This window comes from Pristiophorus japonicus, chromosome 10, assembly GCF_044704955.1.
Source record: "Pristiophorus japonicus isolate sPriJap1 chromosome 10, sPriJap1.hap1, whole genome shotgun sequence".
NCBI classification, from domain to species: Eukaryota; Metazoa; Chordata; class Chondrichthyes; family Pristiophoridae; genus Pristiophorus; species Pristiophorus japonicus.
The window spans coordinates 1,468,842-1,489,717 of record NC_091986.1 but is presented as its reverse complement, the minus strand read 5'-3'; the positions used below and the strand labels follow the sequence as shown (position 1 = coordinate 1,489,717).

Genomic DNA, 20,876 nt, shown 5'->3' with positions numbered 1-20,876 from the left:
TGTGCCTCACATTTAACTTGTCTGCAGCTTTGACACGGTTGACTACTGAAGGCCTATGGGATACGAAAAAAATAACCTGCAAAAAAGGAAACTTTGGGGATGGGACAAGCAGTTTGAAATTCAAACAGGAAGAGGCATGTTGAAGGACATCAGAATTGGCCAAACAACAAAAGGGATAAGTTATCTCTGGCCAAACACAACTAGACACCCTGCTATCATGTGGGCCCAGTTTGAGGTGAACTATAAAAGACAGAGACAAAGGAGGAATCTTCCTCTGCAGCTTGTAAACAAACACCAAAGGTGAGATGTTGGAAGACGGCCGGCTGAACATGTGGAAGTTGTAATTCTTGTCGAATTGATCACTCGAGGGATTTTGTGTGAGCCAGTTTGCGCATAGATATTGCGAGAAAGATTGTGCATAACCAGTTACCTTAAGGGCATATACATTGTGAGGTTTAAATTTGGTTTTAATTGTACGTAACTGGCTATCTCGAGGCATAGATATTGAAAAAGGTTGAATTTAATATTGGTAAGCTAGAGAATTTGTAATTTCGTTTGATACTTTCGAACCTGTAGTCAATAATGTTGAACTAGGAATTTATAGTCATTTTAACCTTTTTAATAAAGTCCATTGTAGAGGTACAATGTCCGGAATTTCAAAAACTGGAGTTGTCTGAAAACTGGACATTTTGTACATCGTAGGAGTTGTCATCTGGAATCCGTAAATATTGTCTGAAAGCTGGACATTAAAACGGCGCATTACAGGCCTGCGATTGATCCGAGCCTTTTGGAATGACCCACAACCCCGACTCATGTGTGACCCGAGCCGACCCCACCTGACCCACGCGTGACCCGAGCCCAGCCCACCCCACCTGACCCGAGCCCAGCCCACCCCACCTGACCCACGCGTGACCCCGAACCCACCCCACCTGACCCATGCGTGACCCCGAACCCACCCTACCTGACCCACGCGTGACCCGAGCTGACCCCACCTGACCCACGCGTGACCAGAGCCCACCACGCGTGACCCGAGCCCATCCCCCCTGACCCATGCGTGACCCGAGCTGACCCGAGCCAACCTGACCCACGTACTCCCCTTGATCAGGCCCCACCCGACCTCACTCAAGGACTGTGGTATTTTTTCCTATTTACAGGTATTGTGAATTTGCATTGTTTGCCATTGCAACCATGTCAAAAAGGCCAACAGATACCCCAATAGGTGATACAGGTAGTGCAAAGAGGAAGCATAATTCATTGTCAATTGCCAAGAAAGTGGAGCTACTCCAGAGATTAGATAAAGATGCTTCAGTGAGAAGAGTGAGTGAGGAGTATGATGTTGGAATCGGCACCATTTGATATAAAAAAAACCCCAAAAAAGCAGATTATGATGCTTTATGCAGACAGTGACGTTGAGAAATGAGTAAGAGACAAACTATGCACAAGCCTAAAGTGATGATGTGGATCGAGTAATGATGGAGTGATGGCGAGAGAAGTGAAAAGGTTCCTTTGTCTGGCCCAATGGTGATGCAACAAGCCAAGATATTCCACGCACAACTGGGGATTGAAACACCATGCGAGTACTCTTCAGGTTGGCTAACCAAATTTAAAAGGCATCATGGCAACAGGCAATTGAAAGTATGTGGCGCGAAATCCTCAGCAAATCATGAGGCAGCTGAAGGTTATATCGATGAGTTCATTAAACTAATTGCTGATGAAAACCTTTCGGCTGAGCAAATCTATAATGCCGACGAGACAGCACTATTTTAACGCCATATACTGAGAAAGACATCAGCAACAGCAGAAGAATCACAGCCAGCAGGTGTAAAAGACACCAAAGATAAACTGACTGTGCTTGCTGCTGCAAATGCGGCTGCGACACATAAGTGTAAGCTTACGGTCATCAGGAAAAGCAACGTCCAAGATGTTTCAAGGGCGTGAGAGTATTCCCAGTGCATTATTATGCTAATAAGAGAACATGGGTAACCAGGGTAATTTTTCTGAACTGGTTTGAGAAGCATTTTGTTCCCCAGGCACGTGCACGGAAGCTGGCCTTGAAGAAAACTGCTAAATATTCTTGCTGCTAGACAATTGCTCAGCACATCGTAATGCTGAACTTCTAGTAAAGGATAATGTCCATGGAATCTAATTCCCAATGTAACATCACACATACAGCCAATGGACCAAGGAATTTTGAGATTGATAAAGTGTCTCTACAAAAACGAATTCATGAGATGTTTGCTTAGTGCTGTGAACAGAGGCATGGGAATAACAGCATTCTCAAAAGGTTTCTCTGTGAAGGACGCCGTATCATCATCACAGGCAGTCCCTCGAAATTGAGGAAGACTTGCTTCCACTCTAAAAGTGAGCTCTTGGGTGACTGAACAGTCCAATACGAGAATTACAGTCTCTGTCACAGGTGGGACAGACAGTGGTTGAAGGAAAGGGTGGGTGGGACTGGTTTGCCGCACGCTCCTTCCGCTGCCTGCGCTTGGTTTCTGCATGCTCTCGGCAACGAGACTCGAAGTGCTCAGCGCCCTCCCGGATGCTCTTCCTCCATTTCGGGCGGTTTTGGGCCAGGGATTCCCAGGCGTCAGTGGGGATGTTGCATTTTATCAGGGAGGCTTTGAGGATGTCCTTGAAATGTTTCCTCTGCCCTCCTGGGGCTCGCTTGCCGTGTAGGAGTTCCGAGTAGAGCGCTTTAGATATGGGCAGCTGTGGATGTGCGGACTGAGGTAACTAGAAACACCGTGACTAAAGCTTGGCATAACATCTGGCCAGCAACTATGTTTAATGAAGATGACAACAATGCTACTAATGACTTTGAACATTTTCATGTGTCCAGGAAGAAGAAAATGATTGCTGAACTTTTACAATACGCAAAAGGGCTGACTTGTGAAGCTGTGCCAGCATTGAATGAAGACCATGTCACAGAAGTCACGGACCGAGACAATGATGCTCCCGTTGTGCATGCAGTGACAGATGAAGAAATTGTGGGCATGGTTTTGCATCCAGAGGAAAAGGATGAAAACAGTGAGGATGACAATGCTGATGTTAATAATCAAGTGGAAAAAGTGTCCATTGACAAAGCTATCAATCTTTGTCATGAATTAATTAACACCCTAAAGCAACAAAGCTTCATAAGTGAAGAGGAAATAATGCAGGTGTATAAAATTCAGGAAAATTAATCAAACAAAAGCCCAAATTACTTAAACAATTAACATTAGTCAATATGTTTCAAAGAGTATCGCAGCAGAGTGCTCAGAACCTGCAACTATACAGCAATTTCCACACTTGAAAATCCTATAACTGGCCCATCTTCAGCCCCAGACATCATCGCTGAGCCCTCTACCCCAAGCTCTCCCTTGAGCACAACCTCCAGCCAATTGTAACCTATTTCTGTGCAGCTTACTGAGGTAATATCACACATACAGCCAATGGACCAAGGAATTTTGAGATTGATAAAGTGTCTCCACAAAAACGAATTCATGAGATGTTTGCTTAGTGCTGTGAACAGAGGCATGGGAATAACAGCATTCTCAAAAGGTTTCTCTGTGAAGATCACTATCACTAGGGGGGTAGTGCTGGACAGGCTAATGGGACTCAAGGTAGACAAGTCCCCTGGTCCTGATGAAATGCATCCCAGGGTATTAAAAGAGATGGCGGAAGTTATAGTAGATGCATTCGTTATGATCTACCAAAATTCTCTGGACTCTGGGGAGGTACCAGCGGATTGGAAAGCAGCTAATGTAACGCCTCTGTTTAAAAGCGGGGGCAGACAAAAGGCAGGTAACTATAGGCCGGTTAGTTTAACATCTGTAGTGGGGAAAATGCTTGAAACTATTAAGGAAGAAATAGCGGGACATCTAGATAGGAATAGTGCAATCAAGCAGACGCAACATGGATTCATGAAGGGGAAATCATGTTTAACTAATTTACTGGAATTCTTTGAGGATATAACGAGCATGGTGGATAGAGGTGTACCGATGGATGTGGTGTATTTAGATTTTCAAAAGGCATTCGATAAGGTGCCACACAAAAGGTTACTGCAGAAGATAAAGGTACGCGGAGTCAGAGGAAATGTATTAGCATGGATAGAGAATTGGCTGGCGAACAGAAAGCAGAGAGTCGGGATAAATGGGTCCTTTTCGGGTTGGAAATCGGTGGTTAGTGGTGTGCCACAGGGATCGGTGCTGGGACCACAACTGTTTACAATATACACAGATGACCTGGAAGAGGGGACAGAGTGTAGTGTAACAAAATTTGCAGATGACACAAAGATTAGTGGGAAAACGGGTTGTGTAGAGGACACAGAAAGGCTGCAAAGAGATTTAGATAGGTTAAGCGAATGGGCTAAGGTTTGGCAGATGGAATACAATGTCAGAAAGTGTGAGGTCATCCACCTTGGGGGGAAAAAAAAAACAGTAAAAGGGAATATTATTTGAATGGGGAGAAATTACAACATGCTGAGGTGCAGAGGGACCTGGAGGTCCTTGTGCATGAATCCTAAAAAGTTAGTTTGCAGGTGCAGCAGGTAATCAGGAAGGCGAATGGAATGTTGGCCTTCATTGCGAGAGGGATGGAGTACAAAAGCAGGGAGGTCCTTCTGCAACTGTATAGGGTATTGGTGAGGCCGCACCTGAAGTACTGCATGCAGTTTTGGTCACCTTACTTAAGGAAGGATATACTAGCTTTGGAGGGGGTACAGAGACGATTCACGAGGCTGATTCCGGAGATGAGGGGGTTACCTTATGATGATAGATTGAGTAGACTGGGTCTTTACTCGTTGGAGTTCAGAAGGATGAGGGGTGATCTTATAGAAACATTTAAAATAATGAAAGGGATAGACAAGATAGAGGCAGAGAGGTTGTTTCCACTGGTCGGGGAGACTAGAACTAGGGGGCACAGCCTCAAAATACAGGGGAGCCAATTTAAAACCGAGTTGAGAAGGAATTTCTTCTTCCAGAGGGTTGTGAATCTGTGGAATTCTCTGCCCAAGGAAGCAGTTGAGGCTAGCTCATTGAATGTATTCAAGTCACAGATAGATAGATTTTTAACCAATAAGGGAATTAAGGGTTACGGGGAGCGGGCGGGTAAGTGGAGCCGAGTCCACGGCCAGATCAGCCGTGATCTTGTTAAATGGCGGAGCAGGCTCGAGGGGCTAGATGGCCTACTCCTGTTCCTAATTCTTATGTTCTTATGTTTTTATGATCACAGGAAGAATATTATTCTTTATACATTACAGGGTACCTGTATTCTGTTTCATACCTGTACTCTGTTTACCAAGTAAAAACTTTTATTTATTCTATTTCATGCTTTGAGTACATTCCTTTTCATATTAAGTATATTTCAAGTACATGCCTTTCCATATATAAATATGAAAACTGGCTCAGCCCCACGGTTGCCGGATTCAGAACGTCATATTGTCTCCAAAATTCGGAAATACCTGAAAATTGTCCACAAGGTTGCTGGATTCGGGACTTCTCCGAAATCCAGAAAAATCCAAAAATCGGAACAGCCTCGGTCCGGAGGTTGCCGGATTTGGGACGTTGTACTTGTACTGGGAAATCTCAGTGTTGGTTCCATTCTTATCTATCTAATCATAGCCGGAGAATCACCTGTAACAGCTTCCCTTCCGTCCCCGCATCGTTACCTCTGGTGTCCCCCAAGGATCGATCCTTGGCCCCTCCTATTTCTCATTTACACATTGCCCCTTGGCGATATCATCCAAAAACACGGAATCAGTTTCCACATGTACGCTGACGACACCCAGCTCTACCTCTCAACCCCTCCACGGTCTCTAAATTGTCAGACTGTTTGTCCGACATCCAGTTGTGGATGAGCAGAAATTTCTCCAATTGAATATTGGGAAGACCGAAGCCATTGTTTTCGGTCCCCGCCACAAACTCCGTTCCCGAGCCACTGACTCCATCCCTCTCCCCAACCTCTGTGAGGCTGAACCAGACTGTTCGCAACTTTGGTGTCATATGTGACCCTGAAAAGAGCTTTCGACCACGTATCCGCAGGAAAACTAAGATCACCTACTTCCACCTCCGTATCACCCGTTTCCACCATTGCCTCAGCTCATTCGCTGATGATGCCCTCATCCATGTCTTTGTTACCTCCAGACTTGACTATTCCAACGCACTCCTGGCTGGCCTCCCACATTCTACCCTATGTAAACTAGAGGTGATCTAAAACTCGGCTACTCCGTGACCTAACTCGCACAAAGTCCCGCTCACCCATCACCCCTGTGCTCGCTGACCTACATTGGTCCCCGGTTAAGCAACGCCTCGATTTCAAAATTCTCATCCTTATTTTCAGACCTCTCCCTATCTCTGTAATCTCCTCCAGCCCCACAATCCTTTTGTAACTTTGCCTCTCATCCACACAAAAAAATTTAAAACTTTCTAACGTACTAACACAATTCTATTTTAACCAGCAACACAATGGAACTCAATCTAAGGGACCAGAAATTGAATAACATTCATAATAAACATTCGTCTAAGGTGTGAATCGTAATCTCAGCCAAGTCATTGGAGGAAAGGATGGAGCGAAAGTATGTAGAAAATGCAATGAAGGTCTACAAAATCTGTTTCATCCATAAATATCAGTAAAGGTGAATACTTTTTTTAAAAAGTATTTGAACCGACTGTGGTCTAATGCTATTTTGTTTTTAAATATTGTACTCTTAGTATCTTGCCATAATTTCTATGTATTATTCAACCTAATAAATCTATTGGTCTTTTAGTCTGTAAACGTTGGCCCGATGGTATTATATTTTCCATCTTTTGAAAATCAGGAGAACATGGTAGACATCCCAGATGATGTCCACTAATTCATAGTGCAATTTGGGAGTAATTGTTAACCCTATCCAGACCATTCACTATGATCATGGCTGATCATGCAACTTCAGTAACCCACTCCTGCTTTCTCTCCATACCCCTTGATCCCTTTAGCCATAAGGGCCACATCTAACTCCCTTTTGAATATATCTAACGAACTGGCCTCAACAACTTGGAGGTAGAGAATTCCACAGGTTCACAATTCTCTGAGTGAAGAAGTTTTTCCTCATCTCGGTCCTAAATGGCTTGCCCCTTACTCTTAGACTGTGACCCCTGGTTCTGGACTTTCTCAACATCGGGAACATTCTTCCTGCATCTAACCTGTCTAATCCCGTCAGAATTTTATATGTTTCTATGAGATCCGCCTTCATTCTTCTAATCTCCAGTGAATATAAGCCTAGTCGATCCAGTCTTTCTTCATATGTCAGTCCTGCCATCCCAGGAATCAGTCTGGTGAACCTTCGCTGCACTTCCTCAATAGCAAGAATGTCCTTCCTCAGATTAGGAGACCAAAACTGCACACAATATTCAAGATGTGGCCTCACCAAGGCCCTGTACAACTGCAGTAAGACCTCCCTGCTCCTATACTCAAATCCTCGCGCTATGAAGGCCAACATGCCATTTACCTTCTTCACCACCAGCTGTACCTGTATGCCAACTTTCAATGACTGATGTACCATGACACCCAGGTCTCGTTGGACCTCCCCTTTTTCTTATCTGTTACCAGTTAGATAATATTCTGCCTTCCTGTTTTTGCCACCAAAGTGGATAACCTATAATTTATCTACATTATAGTGTACTTGCCATGCATTTGCCCACTCACCTAACCTGTCCAAGTCACCCTGCAGCCTCTTAGCATCCTCCTCACAGCTCACACTGCCACCTAGCTTAGTATCATCTGAAATATCGGAGATATTACATTCAATTCCTTTGTCTAAATCATTGATGTATATTGTAAATAGCTGGGGTCCCAGCACTGAACCTTGCGGTACCCCCACTAGTCATTGCCTGCCATTCTGAAAAGGACCCGTTTATTCTTACTCTTGGCTTCCTGTCTGCCAACGAGTTCTCTATCCACGTCAATACATTACCCCCAATACCATGTGCTTTAATTTTGCACACTAATCTCTTGCGTGGGACCTTGTCAAAAGCCTTTTGAAAGTCCAAATACACCACATCCATTGGTTCTCCCTTGTTCACTCTACCAGTTACATCTTCAAAAAATTCTAGATTTGTCAAGCATGAATTCCCTTTCATAAATCCATGCTGACTTGGACTGATCCTGTCACTGTTTTCCAAATGAGCTGCTATTACATCTTTAATAAATGATTCCAGCATTTTCCCCACTACCGATGTCAGGCTAACCGGTCTATAATTCCCTGTTTTCTCGCTCCTTTTTTAAAAAGTGGGGTTACATTAGCTACCCTCCAATCTATAGGAACTGATCCCAAGTCTATAGAATGTTGGAAAATGACCACCAAGCATCCACTATTTCAAGGGCCACTTCCTTAAGTACTCTGGGATGCAAACTATCAGGCCCTGGGGAGTTATCGGCATTCAATCCCATCAATTTCCCTAACACAATTTCCTGACTAATAAGGATTTCCTTCAGTTCCTCCTTCTCGCGAGATCCTCGGTCCCCTAGTATTTCCGGAAGGCTATTTGTGTCTTCCTGAGTGAAGATAGAACCAAAGTATTTGTTCAATTGGTCTGCCATTTCTTTGTTCCCCATTATAAATTCACCTCATTCTGACTACATTTGTCTTCACTAATCTTTTTCTCTTCACATATCTATAGAAGCTTTTGCAGTCAGTTTTTATGTTTCATGCAAGCTTACTCTCGTATTCTATTTTCCCCCTCTTAATTAAACCCTTTGTCCTCCTCTGCTGAATTCTAAATTTCTCCCAATCCTCAGGTTTGCTGCTTTTTCTGGCCAATTTATAAGCCTCTTCCTTGGATTTAACACTATCCCTAATTTCCCTCGTTAGCCACGGTTGAGCCACCTTGCCCGTTTTATTTTTACGCCAGACAGGGAGGTACAATTGTTGAATTTCACCCATGTGATCTTTAAATGTCTGCCACTGCCTATCCACCGTCAACCCTTCAAGCATCATTCGCCAGTCTATCCTAGCCAATTCACATCTCATACCATCGAAGTTACCTTTCTTTAAGTTCAAGACCCTAGTCTCTGAAGTAACTGTGTCACTCAACATCTTAACGAAGAATTCTACCATATTATGGTCACTCTTCCCCAAGGGGCCTCGCACAACAAGATTGCTAATTAGTCCTTTCTCATTACACAACACCCAGTCTAGGAGGCCAGCTCTCTAGTTGGTTCCTCGACATATTGGTCTAGAAAACCATCCCTTATACATTCCAGGAAATCCTCCTCCACTATATTGCTACCAGTTTGGTTATCCCAATCTATATGTAGATTAAAATCGCCCATAACTGCTGCACCTTTATTGCACGCATCCCTAATTTCTTGTTTGATGCTGTCCCCAACCTCACGACTACTGTTTGGTGGTCTGTACACAACTCCCACTAGCATTTTCTGCCCTTTGGAGTTCCGCAGCTCTACCCATACAGATTCCACATCATCCCAGCTAATGTCCTTCCTTACTATTGCATTCATCACCTCTGACCAGCAATGCTACCCCAGCTCCTTTTCCTTTCTGTCTATCCTTCCTGGATGTTGAGTTCCCAGCCTTGGTCATCCTGGAGCCATGTCTCCGTAATCCCAATTACATCATATCCGTTAACAGCTATCTGCGCAGTTAATTCATCCACCTTATTACAAATGCTCCTCGCATTGACACACAGAGCCTTCAGGCTTGCTTTTTTAACACTCTTTGTCCTTTTAGAATTATGTTGTTATGTGACCCTTTTTGATTTTTGCCTTTGATTTCTCTGCCCTCCACTTTTCCTTATCTCCTTTCTACCGTTTGCTTCTGCCCTCCATTTTACTTCCATCTGTCTCCCTGCCATATTAGTTTAAACCTTCCCAAACAGCACTAGCAGACACTCCCCCTAGGACATCAGTTCCGGTCTTGCCCAGGTGCAGACCGTCCAGTTTGTACTGGTCCCACCTCCCCCAGAAGCTGTTCCAATGTCCCAGGAATTTGAATCCCTCCCTCTTGCACCATTCCTCAAGCCATGTATTCATCGTAACTATCCTGCTATTTCTACTCTGACTCGCACGTGGCACTGGTAGCAATCCTGAGATTACTATCTTTGAGGTCCTACTTTTTCATTTAACTCCTAGCTCCCTAAATTCAGCTTGTAGGACCTCATCCCGTTTTTTAATCTATATCGCTGGTACCTATATGCACCACGACAACTTGCTGTTCACCCTCCCCCTCCAGAATGCCCTTGATCCTTGCACCAGGGAGGCAACATACCATCCTGGAGTCTCGATTGCGGCTGCAGAAACACCTATCTATTCCACTTACAATAGAATCCCCTACCACGATAGCTCTCCCACTCTTTTTCCTGCCCTCCTGTGCAGCAGAGCCACCCATGGTGCCATGAACTTGGCTGCTGCTACCTTCCCCTGATGAGCCATCTCCAACAGTATCCAAAGTGGTATATTTGTTCTGTAGCGAGATGACCGCAGGGGTCTCCTGCACTACCTTCCTACTCCTGCTCTGACTGATGGTCACCCATTCCCTATATGCCTTTGTAACCTTTAGCTGCAGTGTGACCAACTCACTAAGCATGCTATTCACAACATCCTCAGCATCGCGGATGCTCCAGAGTGAATCCATGCGCTGCTGCAGTGCCGTCATGCGGTCTGACAGGAGCTGCAGCTGAATACACTTCCCGAAGTGTCCCCGATTTCCCACATAGCACAGGAGGAGCATGACATGGGTCTGGGCTCTCCTGCCATGACTTAATCCTTAAATTAACTTAATTTGGCAACAATGCCAAAGGTTTCTTACTGATAAAAAAAAAAGAAAAAAGAAAAACTACTCACCAATTGACCAGCCAATCACTTACCCTCTTGGCTGTGACATCACACTTCGATTTCTTTTTACTTCCTTCTTTTACTGTTGACCCCGCTGCCGCTGCTTCCCTCACAGGTCCGCCCGCTCCGGCTGCTGCTCCCTGGGCCTTGAGCCTCGGGCGATATTGAGGCACCTCGCTGCCACTGCTTCCCTCACAGGTCCGCCCGCTCCGGCTGCTGCTCCCTGGGCCTCGAGCCTCGGGCGATATTGAGGCACCTCGCTGCCACTGCTTCCCTCACAGGTCCGCCCGCTCCGGCTGCTGCTCCCTGGGCCTCGAGCCTCGGGCGATATTGAGGCACCTCGCTGCCACTGCTTCCCTCACAGGTCCGTCCGCTCCGGCTGCTGCTCCCTGGGCCTTGAGCCTCGGGCGTTATTGAGGCACTCTGCTGCCACTGCTTCCCTCACAGGTCTGCCCTCCACTCCATCGCACAAAAATCTGTCTATCTCCACCTCAAATATGTTTCAATGACCCAGCCTCCACAGCTCTCTGGGGCAGAGAATTCCACAGATTTACGACTCTGAGAAGAAATTGCTCCCCGTCCCAGTTCCAAATGGGCGACCCCCCCATTTTCAAACCATGCCCCCTAGCTCTGAACTCCCCGAGGGGAAACATAATCTCCGTATCCACCCCAGCATCACATGTTTCAATAAGATCACCTCTCACTCCTCCAAATTCCAATGAGTAGAGGCCCAACCCGCCCTTCCTCCCCTCATAAGTCAACCCCTCATCGCCGGAATCAACGAGTGAACTCTCTCCGAGCTGCCTCCAATGCAAGCACCTCCCTCCCCAAACAAGGAGACCCAAACTGTATGCAGTACTCCAGCTGTGGCCCTACCAACGCCCTGTACAGTTGTAGCAGGACGCCCCGGTTTTATACTCCATCCGCTTTGCAGCAAAGGCCAACATTCCATTTGCCCTCCATGTGTCCTAGGTCATTGCTGGGTGGTCCGCCCGGTTTTATTCTTATTATTGCTTTTTGTAGCGGTGCTAGGCCATTTCAGAGACCATTATCATCATAGGCAGTCCCTCGAAACGAGGATGACTTGCTTCCACGCCAAAAAAGGATGAGTTCACAGGTGTTTCAATGAAGGACCTTATGAAGGGCAGTTAAGAATCAACTACATTGCTGTGGGTCTGGAGTCACATATAGGCCAGACCGGGTAAGGACAGCAGATTTCCTTCATTAAAGGACATTAGTGAACCAGATGGGTTTTTAACGATAATTTCATGGTCACATTACTGATACCAGCTTTCTATTCCAGATTTATTTAATTCACTGAATTTAAATCCCCTCGCTGCCGTGGTGCGATTTGTCTCAGGATCATTCGGCCAGGCCTCTGGATTACTGGTCCAGTAATACAACCGCTATGCTACCATTCCCGGTTATTAATAAAAATACACCAAATTTTAAGCAGAGACAACTGTTTGCAAATACGAATGACGTAAAGAAACTGCCATCTCTAAATCTCAACTACCAATTTTTTTTTAAACAATAACTAAACTGGCTTTGTTGCAATATTGAATAATAAATATCTCTTATCTATGATACTTGCTTTAAAAGCTTCATGAATATTATATATATTTTTAATTGTTTAAGTTCTGAATCACAATTTAAAGTATCTTTGTCATTTTAACTCACAACTATTAAGACGGTGATATGAAAATGTACCCAGAAAGATCAATGCTGATAATGTCAAAGTGGCGTTCAACAGTAGTCAGCATAAATATTAAAATGTATTCTCTAATTGCAGTTTGTTTTATCATGGTTACTGATAGCAACACAACAGCAACCAGATATCAGTTAACCGTAATAGCATTATAATAATAGAGAGCCTAGGACATTATTTGCAGTTCAAGAACACCTCCCTTAAAACTATTCTATAGCATCACACCCTGATAACAGATAAAGTCTGCCTACAACTGTAAAAACAATATGATGTTTGTTTCAAGTCAACAACCAAACAAGGCCAACCAACACCTACTCTTGGCACTACAGGAAATAGTTATTGCACTCGAATACCCTGCATTTATTGGAGCTAATTACACCATTGGGTGAGTCACACTGATGAATAAACTTTAAAACAATTTAAAATACTCAAGCAACAACTCCTGAAACAATGCAAATATAAGGAAGAAAGTTCATTCTATTTTTGAAACGCAAGAGACCATCCATCAGTTTGCTTAGGAGGTGGAGGGTAGAACTGGATTTCCAGCTATTCTGGCTCAGATGGTGTAAAATTTGTACATTTATGAAGTTGAATCCAAAGTCAAAGTTCAAAGTGAATAATGGCGCATGTCCTTATTCTGATAGATAATGCTTCTCCATTCACCCCTCCCTCTCTTCCTTCAACTCCACTGACCAGGTAACCACAGCTGTCAGCAACAATGGCCGTATACAGCACCACCACCAGCAATTCTACCTCTAACCAGATCATCAGTGGAAAGATTCATGAGCACGAGGCTGGGAAAGACTGCCCATTTCTGAGCCAGATGTCCAAGATTTAGTGCTAAGATGCTGCCAGACCCAAATTAAACATTTATGATGGCTTCATAGACCACAATGTAAAGTAACACACGACAAAATTCTGTCCGTTTAATATTTTTGTCAATGTTTCAAGATAATAGTTTCCCTTTTAAAATGTTGGAAGATTTTGATATAATAATGTAAATCAGAGTTTTACATTTTAAGATGAGTGCAGATGCCCTTCCAGCAACTTGTGCAACTGGCCCAGGCACCTACACATCAGTAACAGGTAAACAAATGGAAATAATGGACAGGTTAGAAGGAGCACCTGCGCAAATTAATAAAAAGTCAGCATGAATTTAAAATGAGAAGATCTTACCTGGTAAATCTCCTCAACTTTGAGCACGTTGCAGATAAAATACCCGATGACACCACTTCTTTAGGCTTTCAGAAAGCTTTTGACAAAAACTTAATAGAAGCCTTTTATGTGGATCTAAGAAACCAGGTGTCAGCCGTGGCTCAGTGGGTAGCACACTCGCCTATGAGTCAGAAGGTTGTGGGTTCAAGTCCCGAGGCTATCTAGGCTGACACACCAGTGCAGGGCTGAGGGAGAGCTGCACTGTCGGAGGTGCCGTCTTTCGGATGAGACGTTAAAAACCAAGACCCTGTCTGCTCTCTTAGGTGGATGTAAAAGATCCCATGGCACTATTTCGAAGAAGAGCAGGGGAGTTATCAGTGTCCTGAGGCCAATATTTATCCCTCAATCAACATAACAAAAACAGATTATCTGGTCATTATCACATTGCTGTGCGTGGGAGCTTGCTGTGCACAAATTGGCTGCTGCGTTTCCCACATTACAACAGTGACTGTACTCCAAAAGTACTTCATTGGCTGTAATGCACTTTGAGATGTCCAGTGGTTGTGAAAGGTGCTATATAAATGCAAGTCTTGGAAATTCAGAGGGTTAGCGCCCAAGGCACTAACGGGTTAAGGCCGTCAGCGCCCACCGCCAACTTCAGTGAAGGTTTCGCGGCGACGCTGACTGTGCTGTGCCCGCTAGAACCGCCCACTCTGTGACATCACCGAGTGTGCAACACCCTACTTGCGACAGGGAAAGCAATCGGTACATCGGTGATCTCGGGGCGGGATCGTCCAGAGTGCAAGGTAAGTGATAGAATTACAATGTTGAACTTCTATTTATTTGTGGCAGAAGTGTGGGTTATGTCATTGAAATTTTCCACAAGATTTTTTTTTTCCTCTCTTCCGGCGCTAGGATGCCGGCATCCTATTGCCCTAAAATTGAGTGGGCCTCCTGTGCTACCGCTCCGTAGGCGCCCGAAGAGGAGTGTGTAAAGCTTCCCTTAGCGCTGCACTCTCCTCTTGGGACGAAACAACTGAATATCGTACTTGGAGGCGGTAGACATCACCAGGTGCTAAAGGTAGCAGCAAAGGTGCAAAGGGAAGGCACCGAATTCCCACCCCTATGAATTTAGGGTGCAACGTGATACTGGTTAAGAAAATGGTTGAAAAATAGGAGAGAAAGAGTTGTGTGAGGGGTAATGTCAAACCAATGGGAGCCATTAACTGGTGTGCCACAAGGGTCAGTACTTAGATATTGGTATTCACTGGAGTTTGGAGCGATGGGAGGGGATCTCATGGAAGCTTATGGGATTCTGACGGGACTGGACGGGTTCGATGCGGGAGGAGTGTTCCCGATGTTGGTGGGGTGGAGAACCGGGGGACGTGGTCTTGGGATGGGAGGTAGGCCGTTTGGGACTGAGATGGGGGGAGACTTCTTCACTCGGGGAGTTGTTAACCTGTGGAATTCCCTGCCGCAGAGAGTTGTTGATGCCAGAGGGAGTTAGATGTGGCTCTTACGGCTAAAGGGATCAAGGGGTATGAAGAGAAAGCAGGAAAGGGGTACTGAGGTGAATGATCAGCCATGATCTTATTGAATGTTGGTGCAGGCTCGAAGGGCCGAATGGCCTACTCCTGAACCTATTTTCTATGTTTCTATGATAGGGTAGGAGTTTAAATAACCTAAAAATAAATTGGAGATATTTGTTGCAGAATGTTTGGTAGATGTTGGTATCGTTCTAGAAATTATATCAAGTATAAATATTATAGAGAGATGTCATTGTGAGTTATGAAGGTATGACAGTTATGGAAAAACAGTCATTTTCTGAAGGTGCATAGAAGGGAAATATGTTAATATAATAGTCTGAATCAAACATGTCATCGGTGTTAGATAAAAACCAACATTCACATGCAGAATAATACATCTTTTAATTTCTGTTCTCCTCTTACCCTCATAACAAACCGCACGGCATAAATCACTCAAACAAGCTCTTTCAGCTTATTTAATCAGCTAAACCTGTTAAGTGTTTTACAGCCTTGTAAAGACACTCCAAAGCATTCACTATAAAATAAACAAATAAGTTGATGACAGATCTGAGGCTGTCCAAATTCCAGTTGACTGTCTTAGTTTTCCAATTATTTGTTGTGGGGAAGGAAAAGGAAGGCAACTTCAAAATCACTTTTCAAATATATTTACTGCAACTGACAAACAGATGGACTTTCTCACAATTTTTTTTCCGTTCCCAGTTTTGCTTTTGAACCAACTCCAAGGTGGGTGTTACTGTGGTTTAAGGAATAACCAAGGTTTGATAAAGGCTTGCTCATTCCTTACACCACATTAAGTAACACTCACCCACTTTTTTCAAACTGGTATGCCAGTTGTGTAAACTTTAAGGCCTAGAAATTCGGGGCGCTAACGACTTTTTGTCTGGGCGCGGCTAACAACTCCCGCTAAACATGGTGGCAGTTTAGCGGCGGCGGTAACCCATAGCGCCAGTGATGATGATGTCATCACCATGCGCAGCTCCCCAGACCCGAGATTGGGTATCGCCCCCTGAAGCTGCGCAGACAATGCCAAAGACAGTTTCGGGGACGTGAACCGGGCGAACGGCCACTCGAAAATTAAAGGGAGGTGTGGGCCTTTAAAAAAAAAAACATCCCGCCGATTTTGTCCTGCTTTGAACGCGGGGTCTGTGTCGCAATCGGCACCCCGCAGTGCCAACAGTACTGAGGGAGTGCAGCACTGTCGGAGGGGCAGTACTGAGGGAGTGCGGCACTGTCGGAGGGGCGGTACTGAGGGAGTGCGGCACTGTCAGAGGGGCAGTACTGAGGGAGCGCCGCACTGTCGGAGGGGCAGTACTGAGGGAGCGCCGCACTGTCGGAGGGGCGGTACTGAGGGAGTGCGGCACTGTCAGAGGGGCAGTACTGAGGGAGCGCCGCACTGTCGGAGGGGCGGTACTGAGGGAGTGCGGCACTGTCGGATGGGCGGTACTGAGGGAGTGCGGCACTGTCGGAGGGGCAGTACTGAGGGAGCGCCGCACTGTCGGATGGGCGGTACTGAGGGAGTGCGGCACTGTCGGAGGGGCAGTACTGAGGGAGCGCCGCACTGTCGGAGGGGCAGTACTGAGGGAGCGCCGCACTATCGGAGGGGCAGTACTGAGGGAATGCTGCACTGTCAGAGGTGCCGTCTTTCAGATGAGATGTTAAACCGAGGTCCCGTCTGCCCCCTCAGGTGGACGTAAATGATCCTATGGCACTGTTTTGCAGAAGAGCAGGGGAGTTATCCCCGGTGTCCTGGCCAATATTCATCTCTCAATCAACATAACAAAAACAGATTATCTGGTCATTATCACATCGCTGTTTGTGCGCAATGCTGCGTTTCCTACATTACAACAGTGATTACACTCAAAGTATTTCAGTGGCTGTAAAGCGCTTTGAGATGTCCGCTGGTCGTGAAAGGCGCTATTTAAATCCAAGTCTTTCTTTCTTTCTTGAGCCATCAGGGAATCCATCTTTAGACTTTTAAAACCCAAGTTTGACATCACATAATTCCTGGAGCTACCTTGCCTTCCTTTTTATTCTTTTCGAACTTGTCCTGCGTGAGATGCAAAGGCCCTGAGTTGCAAGTTCCTACATTTTAAAATAAGCTAAAAAATCTGAGTATTTCTTCTTCTTTCATATGGTAAGTAGCAAGCTCCCGGTGTAACAGCGTGGATGTCTGTAGGCTGCCTGTGAATTCCCTCTGAGGGCAGTGTTCAATGATGTACTCCAGGGTCTGATTAGGAGCTCCACAGTCACACGATGGGGATATTTAATCTTCCACCTGTGGAGAAGGTGCAGCATCGACCGTGACCGGTTCGGAGGCGGTTGCTGGTTGTCCGCTGTTTGTGAGGAAGGTTTGATCTCTCAGGTTGTACTGTGGGCCCCTCTGTAAGGAATCCATTCCATATGTCGCAGTTCTTCCAACCGTTTCACCATTGGTCAGCAAGGCTGAGGGGAGATCACTGAAGGGCTTTGGTGATGGTCCAAAATGGCCTTCTAGGTTTGAGACGGGTTGGTGATAGGTTGTTCAAGTCAGCCTGGATCTTTGCTGGTGTAGTGGCTGTATTCTCTGGAGACTGCATATTCACGGCATGGGTTTGATGGTGTGATGTCTGCAATGCACGAGCAGCCAAGATGTTGGTGTCGATAAAAGCGTACTCAAGGTTGTTTTACTAACATAATGAACAAAAAAAAACGTGTTTTTTTTGTTACAAGTGACTGTAACAGTATCAGTTACAACTGACTGATACTACTAAATGTTGCAGGTCTCCCTTTAAAACTATTTCTGCATTTTATCTTGAATAAATCAATTGCTTACAGCCAGAGTTACCAAGATCAGGGAAATGCGAGGAATGAAATTTATGTTCAAAATGAATGAGTCAGACCCACTTCAATAATTGGAGCTGTGTTTACTTACAGTTTTTACTTTTTTTCATATATTTCAAAGGAGGTTACATTTTGAAAACCAAAGTGACTAAGTTTCACCCCAAATGACAGGCCCGCTTGCAGCATACAAGACTCAGTACAGTTAACGTCTCGGTATATTGGCAGATATGTCAAGTACACCTATAGAGTACACCTCTTTTTTGAGTGCTTTAAGAGAAATATTTTTCCATCAATTTAAATGTTTTTCTTTAACGGACAACTTTCAGTATCTTTTTTTCACGCACTAGTTACTGATAATTGTCATAGACCAGATCCCATCTGAGGATAATGCTTAAGTAATTCAAATGAATGACAATATGTACATATACAAGAACCTGCACACACAGCTTAACTTTAACAGACACTTATCAGAGAACACTGTCCCCTAGTGGTAGCTGAGCTAAATTACAGACACAGGTTAATTCTCTTATCCCAGCACTGACATTACAAAACCTTAATTCTAAACCACAGTTGCATTAAATTATCTGAACTAGAATGCTGGCCATTTACTAATCAACTTATACCCGGCATCAATATTTTCTCTTTCACCAAAAAGAAAAATATCTATTATTCCACACTTACCAATCGGATTTCTGTCAAAGAATAATACAGGAGCTCTTATAATGGATGTAAACATTCTGTTATGCAATGTCTGTGACGCATTAACCAATACTTTGAAAATCATCAAACTTCTGATAATTCCAAACAGCATCACAGCTGCTGTTAAACCTGGGGGAATATAAAATACATTGCTTGGTCAACTCATCAACTCATTTAAAAATTAATTTCACATGACTGCATTGGAGCAATTTGGCCTGAACACATCAAAGAAGAAACTGAATATGGCAGTTCTTTGAAATTCATGTTCTTAAAGATGAAATTCAGGTTCAGATGTCGGTGAGCTCCACAGGATTTTCCATCCAATAATTTTATCATGAGTGCAATTCTACGTTGGGGACGAGAATTCTACAATTAGATATTTCAATATTTAACTAAGTAAAAATGAATGCCAAAGTGTGATACACAAGGTATTCGCTATTCTCATTTGGTAGAATATTTGCCCGAGTCAAAAGGCTGCAGGTTTGAACCGTACTGTCGGTTGAGCTCAGAGGGTCATCTTTTGTAGGATAGTGTTAACCATCTATCTGGTGGTTCAGATGCACATTAAATATCACATTTTAAAGAGCAAGGAGATATCCTGCTGTCCTGGCCAACATTCCTCCTTCAACCTACATTGATGACACATCAAAAGCAATTTAATGGTTGAGAAGCACTTCTGGAAGTCCTGAGGAGTGTTGTAACGCACAGATCGAAGTTCTTCCTCTTTATCTGCACACTTGAGAATATTTTCTTCACATACATTTTTTTCCAATACTTGGTTTTACTACTGCTAAATATTACAGAATGTGGATTCATTCCTGCCAGTTCTCAATAATAAGTGAGGGATAAGAGTGAGGTACTAACTATACAAGCACTAACTATACAGGCACTTTCCCAGAGGGAGACAAAAATAGTTCATGGGTGAGTTAACCTGGACTTCTTTTATGCACCTTCAGAGTGGTATTGATAGAAACCTGGGAGCAGGCTATCGGCTTGTTCTCTCGGTGAAGGGATAGTACTGAATTATAGATTTTTAAAAAAACACACACCATCTTCTCTATACCTGCATATGTTCCTAAATAAAAGTTAAGATCCAGTTCCTGGGTTGTGTTATTCGGACCAGTTACTTGAGTAGTATTCAATTGCTTTTGATTTGTAGCCCTGCAAAACACAACAGCAACACGTTAAGGAATAGCAACAAGGCAAAGTATAAAAATACATTTGTGGATTCGACAGTTATACACAGGGGCCGAAATTGGCGGAGTCATTTCGCAAAATGCGTTTTTTTTTGCACCGGTCCCGTCGCGGATTTGGGCTTTGTTAAAAAAAAATGTTGCCTGCGGGAACGGAGCATTCCCCTGCGTTCGTGGGACGCAGGCACGCCTCATCACACTAATGCCTCACAATGTCCCTCCTCTTCTTTTAAAAGGGCGGGCTGCTGCGAGCTCCGCAGCCACTTGAGTTAGGCCCACTGGGCCACCAGGGAGGGTGTCGGCTGGGCCAGCAGTCTGCATGTTGGAGGCCCGGCCACACCACCGGCCGCCATCGTTGGGCTGACTAAGAAGTTGGCCGACAGAAAAAAGATGGCGGCCGCTGCTGCAAGACCACCTCCCCTTTAAGGGCACCCGGGGCGCCTCCGCCACCACAGCTTCTCGCACTGTCGCTGGCATCGGCCTTCGCCACCTCGCGTCCCGCAGGGCAATTTCCCCCAAGGGGCTTGCTTGGGCGATAAGAGTGGGTGTGAACGATGATGGGACGCTCCACCAGTGTGCTAATCATGGCGCAAACCACCTTTAGCTGGCGGAGCCCCGGTGTCAATTCCGCACGGGTTCACGCGTTACCCTAACACATTAGCGCTCAGTTAGCAGCGGCCGGCAACACTAACTGGCCCCGCGCAAAGAGGCAATTGCGGCCCCATAGTGCTCACCTCCCAGTGTGAACTTACTATGCTGGCGCTGAGTTCACTTCCTCAACATTGCAGTTTTCAGTCACAGTGCTAATGATTGTGTGCAGAACATTTTCTTAACTACAAGTGCATTCTACAATCCAGCTCTTTATCCTTTAAGATGTATTTTAAAAACGTTTTTTTATTCATTCATGGGATGTAGGTGACACTGGCAAGGTCAGCATTTATTGCC

At 44.8% G+C, this 20,876-nt stretch overlaps 1 protein-coding gene across 1 annotated transcript in view; it reads right to left on the bottom strand.

The window, feature by feature from the left end:
• The window catches only part of abcc4 (ATP binding cassette subfamily C member 4 (PEL blood group)), a 443,243-nt gene that overhangs the window by 171,729 nt on the left and 250,638 nt on the right, over positions 1 to 20,876 (bottom strand). The window contains exons 17-18 of the mRNA XM_070892652.1: positions 19,802 to 19,899; positions 18,721 to 18,867 (exon numbers count right to left, since the gene is read on the bottom strand). Of these exons, the coding sequence (XP_070748753.1) occupies positions 18,721 to 18,867; positions 19,802 to 19,899 (245 nt within the window). The remainder of the gene's footprint in view (positions 1 to 18,720; positions 18,868 to 19,801; positions 19,900 to 20,876) is intronic.